The sequence below is a fragment of the Myotis lucifugus genome, unplaced genomic scaffold (assembly GCF_000147115.1).
Source record: "Myotis lucifugus unplaced genomic scaffold, Myoluc2.0 scaffold_1693, whole genome shotgun sequence".
NCBI lineage: Eukaryota > Metazoa > Chordata > Mammalia > Chiroptera > Vespertilionidae > Myotis > Myotis lucifugus.
The window spans coordinates 15,425-23,080 of record NW_005872741.1 but is presented as its reverse complement, the minus strand read 5'-3'; the positions used below and the strand labels follow the sequence as shown (position 1 = coordinate 23,080).

The window sequence follows — 7,656 nt, the reverse complement described above, 5'->3', positions numbered from 1 at the left end:
CACCCACAGGTCTGTACCTTACTCCGCCATCTTGGTTCTCCTGGGTCTGCTTCTTGAGTGTGTCTCCCATGGGTGCGAGGAGTTGAAGTCTGAAATTTTCTGGGTTAGGCTGCAAAAGCGCAGGTGGGTCTTTTTGTGCCACTGGAACAGCTTGGATGGGGATGTAAATTGAGTAGGGCGGGGTCTCAGGGAGTCATGGGGAGGAGCAAATAGCAATGGCGTCTCCACGGCTCTCTGAGACTCTGGGACTTCACGTACCCCAGTGCCGGCGAGCAGCTGCGCTACAGAGCCTCCCTCACTTTCCAACCACTGCAAGGCCGTGCTGCCTCTCCCCGTAGGATCTGGTGCCTCATGATCCTGCCCAAACCAGCTCAGTGGATCCGAGAGTTTGTAAAAGCGCAGGTGATTCCTCTTGTGCCTCTGGCACAGCCTGGATGGGAATGTCCCTAGTCATGTTTTTAATAGAGTCATACTTTTTTATAAAATTTGTAATGTAAGTTATATTAGTTCCACTTCCAAAATCACAGTATACACAGTTCTGTGAACCCTCATTTCTGCAAAATAAGCACAACTAGTAGAAAAAAACACATTTCAAATCTGTGAAAAATGCCCTGCCTGTTTGTGAACAGCAGTTAGAGTGTTGACCCTTGGATAAAGGGTGGATTGAATGGTTATGGTGGGGGCATGTGCAGGAGGCAACCAATCCAAGTGTCTGTTTCACATAGATGTTTCTCTCTCTGTGTCTCTCCCCCTCCTTTCCACTGTCCTTAAAAATAAATGGAAAAATATCCTCCAGTGAGGATTATCAACAAAAAAAATCTGTGAAAATTGTCCAAAGCATACATCAAATGACAAAACATTTATTCCCGAAAGTCTTTATTCATAGCAGAATTAATTAACAAATAAATATTAAATTTCTTACATATGGTCAAGATGTAAACTACTCTCTAAAGCAGCCATGGGCAAACTATGGCCCGAGGGCCGGATCCGGCCCGTTTGAAATGAATAAAACTAAAAAAAAAAAGACCGTACCCTTTTATGTAATGATGTTTACTTTGAATTTATATTAGTTCACACAAACACTCCATCCATGCTTTTGTTCCGGCCCTTTGGTCCAGTTTAAGAACCCATTGTGGCCCTCGAGTCAAAAAGTTTGCCCACCCCTGCTCTAAAGCCTATTCTGTTTTTTATTTAATGTCTAGCAAATAAATTTTTTATATATTTTTATTGATTTTAGAGAGAGGAAGGACAACAGAGAAATGGAAACATCAATAATGAGAAACATTCATTGGCTGCCTTCTATGCATCCCCTACTGGGGATCAAGCCTGCAATCCAGGCATGTACCCTGACCAGGAATTGCACCCTGCCCTCCTAGTTCATGGGCCCACGCTCAACCACTGAGCCAGACCAGGTGGGCTCTAGTCTGAAAATTTTAATGAGAATCTAAAAAGAAAGATTTCGATGGTAAATTAAAGATTGTGTTCATGAAAGTGGTTAAATGTTCATGTCCTTGTCATACCAATATTTTTTTAATGGACTACTTCAATTGCACTTCTATAACTTGCTTAAAGAATACAAATCTTGCCCTCATCCATCTCACTGTTGAGACAGAACTTTTGGCCACATTGGGGAATTTTATGACTCTACCTTTTTGATCAAAATAACCTGGTGAAAGTTCTTGATCTACTCAGATTGGAAATTCTAATCCACCCCATCTCCTTGCTTGCAGATAAGGTGACACCCTGGACATGGCCTCAGACATCCACATGCCAGGCCCCGTGTGCCTCATTGAGAACACTAACACGCAACTAGTGGTTAATCCAGAAGCTTTGAAGATCCTGTCTGCCATTACACAGCCTGTTGTGGTGGTGGCCATTGTGGGTCTCTACCGCACAGGCAAATCCTACCTGATGAACAAGCTGGCTGGGAAGAAAAATGGTGAGGGGCACCAGCTAAGCTCTGCCAGATCCCTTCTGTCTCCCCACACTCCCAGCTTTGAATATGGTGTTAAAGGAAGAGTAAGGTAGAGATGGGGAGGAATTTTGAAAGCGACCTTTTAATCTACCATTATGTTCTTACCTTACTGTGGTCTGAAAGAGTCAACTCACTGTCTCTTCCCACTTTCCTTAATTTCCCTTTTAAAAGCATAATTTGTATTCTTTTCCTAGAAGTCTATGTTTAATTTTTTAAAGAATCATCATCTCATTTCCCACAGCAACTCTACCATTTTACATTTCTCCCAGAAATGCCCAGGATTCTAATTTCTCCACATCCTTGCCAATACCTGTTATTTTGCTGTGTGTGTGGTGATTTTGTTGTTGTTTGTTTGCTTTTATTGACTTAAGACATGGAGAGAGATAGAAATATTAATAATGAGAGAGAATCATTGATTGTCTGCCTCCTGCACTCTCCACATTAGAGATTAAGCTTGCAACCTATGCTGGGACTCAAACCATGACCTTCTGGTTCATAGGTCCACACCCAAACATGAGCCACACCAGCCAGGCTGCTATTTTGTTTTTTGGTAGTGCTCATCCTAATGGGTGTGAAATAATATCTCATTGTGGTTTTGATTTGTATTTGCCTGATAGCTAGTGCTGTTAATTATCTTCTTAGGTATTTATTGGTTATTGGTATATTTTCTTTTCTTTTTCTTTTAATTTAATTTTATTGCTTAAAGTATTACAAAGAGTAGTATATATGTCTCCTTTTTTCCTCCATTGACCTTCCCCTGGCCTCCCCTACTCCCCAGTATCTTGTGTTCATTGGTTATGCTTATATGCATGCATGCAAGTCCTTCAGTTGATCTCTTACCTCCCCCCGCCCAACCCTACCCAACCTTCCCACTGTATTTTGACAGACTGTTCGATGCTGCTCTGCCACTGTATCTATATTTGTTCATCAGTTTATAATGTTCTTTATTATCCATGAATGGGTGAAATCATGTGGTATTTTTCTTTCAATGATGGGCTTATTTCACTTAGCATAATACTCTCCACTTCCATCCATGCTGTTGCAAATGGTAAGAATTCCTTCTTTTTTACCGCAGTGTAGTATTCCATTGTGTAGATGTACCACAATTTTGAATCCATTCATTTGATGATGGGCATTAAGGCTGTTTCCACATCTTAGCTAGGGTAAATTGTGCTGCTATAAACATAGGGGTGCATATATCCTTTCTGATTGGTGTTTTTGGTTTCTTGGGATATATTCCTAAAAGTGGTATTACTGGGTCAAATAAAAGTTCCATTTTTACCTTTTTGAGGAACCTCCATACTGTCTTCCACAGTGGCTGCACCAGTCTGCATTCCCACCAGCATTGCAGGAGGGTTCCTTTTTCTCCACATCCTCTCCAGCACTTGTCGTTTGTTGATTTGTTGATGATGGCCATTCTGACAGGTGTGAGATGGTACCTCATTGTTTTTTTGATTTGCATCTCTCGGATGATTAGTGACTTTGAACATGTTTTCATATGCCTCTTGGCCTTTTGAATGTCCTCTTTCGAAAAGTGTCTATTTAGGTCCTTTGCCCATTTTTTTATTGGATTGTTTATCTTCCTTTTGTTAAGTTATGTGAGTTCCCTGTAAATGTTGGAAATTAAACCCTTATTGATGATAATATTAGCAAATATGATCTCCCATGCAGTGGGCTTTCTTGTTGTTTTGTTGATGGTTCTTTTGCTGTGCAGAAGTTTGTTGTTGTTGTTGTTGTTGTTGTTTTTATGTAGTCCCATTTGTTTATTTTCTCTTTAGTTTCCATTGCCCTAGGAGCTGTGTCTGTAAAGGTATTGCTAACACAAATGTCTGCTATTTTGCTGCCTATGGGTTCTTCTAAGATTTTTATGGTTTCCCATCTTACATTTAAGTCCTTTATCCATTTTGAGTTTATTTTGTGTATGGTATAAGGTGGTGGTCTAGTTCATTTTTTGCACGTATCTGTCCAGTTTTCCCAACACCATTTATTGAAGAGACTGTCTTCACTCCACTGTATGGTCTTGCTTCCTTTGTCAAATATTAATTGAACATACTGGCTTGTGTCGATTTCTGGGTTCTCTGTTCTGTTCCACTGGTCTATATGTCTGTTCTGGTACCAGTACCAGGCAGTTTTGAGAACAGTGGCTTTGTAGTATACCTTGATATCTGGTATTGTGATCCCTCCTACATTGTTCCTCTTTCTAGAGATTGCTGCAGCTATTTGGGGTCTTTTTTTTATTCCAGATAAATTTTTGGAGAATTTGTTCCAGGTCATTGAAGTATGCATTGGTATTTTTATGGGGATTGCGTTGAATTTATAGATTGCTTTGGGTAGTATGGACATTTTAATGATGTTGATTCTACCAATCCATGAACATGGTATATTCTTCCATTTGTTCATGTCTTCCTCTATCTCTTTTTTCAATGTCCTGTAGTTTTCCAAGTACAGGTCTTTTATGTCCTCAGTTAAGTTTATTCCTAGGTATCTTAATTTTTTTCGTGGAATGGTAAATGGGATTGTTTTTTTCACTTCTCTTTCTGTGAGTTCATTATTAGTGTATAAAAAGACCATAGATTTCTGGGTGTTAATTTTGTATCCTGCTACTTTGCCAAATTCACTTACTAGGTCCAGTAGTTTTTTTATGGAGTCTTTGGGTTTTTCTATGCATATTACCATGTCATCTATAAATAAGGATAGTTTTACTTCTTTTCCAATTTGAATGCCTTTATTTCTTTTTCTTGTCTGATCACTATGGCTAGCACTTCCAGTACTATATCAAACCGGAGTGGTGAAGGTGGGCATCCCTGTCTTGTTCTTGTTCTTAGGGGAAATGAGTTTAGTTTTTGCCCATTGAGTATGCTGTTGGCTGTGGGTTTGTCATATATGGCTTTTATTATGTTGAGGTATGATCCCTCTATTCCCACTTTGCTGAGAGTTTTTATCCAAAAACGGTATTGGATTTTGTCAAATGCTTTTTCTGCATCGATTGCTATGATTACGTAATTTTTTTGTCTCTCAGTTTGTTTATGTGATGTATTACATTTATTGATTTGTGAATATTGTACCATCCTTGCATCCCCAGAATAAATCCCACTTGGTCATGGTGTATGATCTTTCTAATATAATGCTGAATTTGATTTGCAAGAATTTTGAGGATTTTAGCATCTAGGTTCATCAAGGATATTGGCCTATAGTTCTCTTTTTTGTAGTGTCTTTATCTGGTTTTGGAATTAGGGTAATTCTGGCTTCATATAAAGAGCTTGGAAGTGTGCCTTCCTCTTGAATTTTTTGGAATAATCTGAGTAGGATGGGTTTTAGTTCTTCTTTGAATGCTTGGTAGAACTTCCCTGTAAAGCCATCCAGACCAGAAATTTTGTTTGCTGGAAGATTTTTTTTTTATCACTGTTTCACTTTCTTCGGTAGTTATCGGCCTATTCAGGTTTTTTTAATTCTCCTTGATAGAGCTTTGGGAGCTTGTATTTTTCTAAGAATATGTCCTTTTCATCTAGGTTGTCCAGTTTGTTGGAATAGAGTTGTTCATAGTATTTTTTAACAATCCTTTGTATTTCTGTGGGGTCAGTTGTTATTTCTCCTCTTTCATTTCTGATTTTATTTATTTGGGTCCTCTCTCTCTGCTTGGTGAGATGGGCTAGAGGTTAATCAATCTTGTTTATCCTTTCAAAGAACCAGCTCTTCGTTTTGATGATCTTTTGTATTTTTTTTTTTTTTTGGTCTCTATGTCATTTACCTCCGCTCTGATCTTTATTATTTTCTTCCTTCTGCTTATGCTGGGCTTTTCTTGTTGCTCTCTTTCTAACTCTTTGAGTTGTAGGGTTAGATAATTTATTACCATCTTTTCTTGTTTTTTGAGATAGTCCTGCAGAGCTATGAACTTCCCACACAAGACTGCTTTCGCTGTGTCCCATAGATTTTGGATTGTTGTGTTTTCATTATCATTTGTTGCCATTATGCTTTTTATTTCTTCCTTGACCTCTTTGGTAACTCAATCATTGTTTAAAAGCATGCTATATAGCCTCCAGGTGTTTGATTATTTTTTTTTGTTTTTTAAAAATATATTTTATTGATTTTTTTACAGAGAGGAGAGGAGAGGGATAGAGAGTTAGAAACATCAATGAGAGAGAAACATTGATCAGCTGCCTCCTGCACACACACTACTGGGGATGTGCCTGCAACCAAGGTACATGTCCTTGACTGATATCGAACCTGGGACCCTTCAGTCTGCAGGCTGATGCTCTATCCACTGAGCCAAACCTGTCAGGGCTTATTGTTTTTATTGTAGTTGATTTCTAGTTTTATGGCACTGTGATCTGAGAAGATGCTTGATATGATTTCTATCTTCTTGAGTATGAAGAGACTTTGCCTGTGCCCCAATATATGGTTTATCTTTGAAAATGACCCATGTGCACTTGAGAAGAATGTATATTCTGTGGCTTTGGGGTGAAATGTTCTGAAGATGTCAATTAATTCCATCTGACATAGTGAGTCATTTAGGATTGCTATTTCTTTGCTGAATTTTTTGTTTAGAGGATTTGTCCAGTGGTGTTAGTAGGGTATTAAAGTCCCCTTCTATAACTGTATTGTTGTCAATCTCTCCCTTGATATCCTCCATGAACTTTTTTATTTGGGTGCTCCTGTATCGAGTGCATATGTTTACAAGAGTTATATCTTCTTGTTGAATTGCTCCCTTTAGTATTATGAAGTGGCCTTCCTTATCTCTTGCTATGGCCTTCACTTTGAGGTCTAATTTGTCAGATATAAGTATTTCTATGCCATCTTTTTTTCTCATTTTCATTTGCCTGAATGATATTTTTCCATCCCTTCACCATCAGTCTGTTTGAGTTCTTTGTTTTGAGATGGGTTTCCTGTAGACAGCAGATATATAGGTCATGTTTTCTTATCCACTCAGCTACTCTATGTATTTTGATTGGGGCATTTAAGTTTTAAAATTACCATTGATAGGTTCTTGTTTGTCACCATTTTTATTCTGTATGCTTGTGTTTCTTCTTCCCTTCCTATTTCTTCTTATTATAGCAGACCCTTTAGCATTTATTGCATTGCTGGTTTGGTGATAATAAACTCCCTTAATCCTTTTTTGTCTGTGAACCTCCTGATTTTACCCTCAATTTTGATTGATAGCCTTGCTGGGTATAGTATTCTTGGATTCAGACCCTGGCTTTGCATGACTTTGTATATTTCATTCCATTCCCTTCTGGCCTGATGTGTTTCTGGTGAGAAATCAGTTTATAGTCTGATGGGAGATCCTTTGCAGGTAATTTTCTGTCTCTCTCTGGCTGCCTTTAAGATTCTGACTTTGTCATTGATGTTTGCCAATTTAATTATAATGTGTCTTGGTGCCTATCTTTTGGGGTTCATCGTGTTTGGGACTCTATGAGCTTCTTGGACTTGTGTGAGTTTTTCTTCCCGATATCAGGGAAGTTTTCTGTCATTATTTCTTCAAACAGGTTTTTATTCCTTGCGCAGTTTTTTCTCCTTCTGGCACCCCTATTATGCAGATGTTGTTTCATTTCATGTTGTACCAAAATTCCCTTAGGCTCTCCCTCTGTTTTAAAAATTTTTTTTCTAGATGCTCTCTGCTTGGGTATTTTTTTCTACCTTGTCTTCTAGCTCACTGATGCAGCCCTTCACTTCTCCTAGTCTAC

The 7,656-nt window shown here is 38.6% G+C and overlaps 1 protein-coding gene across 3 annotated transcripts in view; it reads left to right on the top strand.

Moving 5' to 3' along the window:
- Positions 1 to 7,656, top strand: part of LOC102439526 (guanylate-binding protein 1-like) — a 29,779-nt gene that overhangs the window by 6,866 nt on the left and 15,257 nt on the right. Inside the window, exon 2 of one of the 3 annotated variants that reach the window (XM_023748701.1) lies at positions 1,729 to 1,939. The exons of 1 other annotated variant lie outside the window; for it this stretch is intronic. In XM_023748701.1, coding sequence (XP_023604469.1) covers positions 1,750 to 1,939 — 190 coding nt within the window. In that variant the 5' untranslated portion in view covers positions 1,729 to 1,749. The remainder of the gene's footprint in view (positions 1 to 1,728; positions 1,940 to 7,656) is intronic. One more of the 3 variants, XM_006108043.3, reaches the window with a different exon arrangement.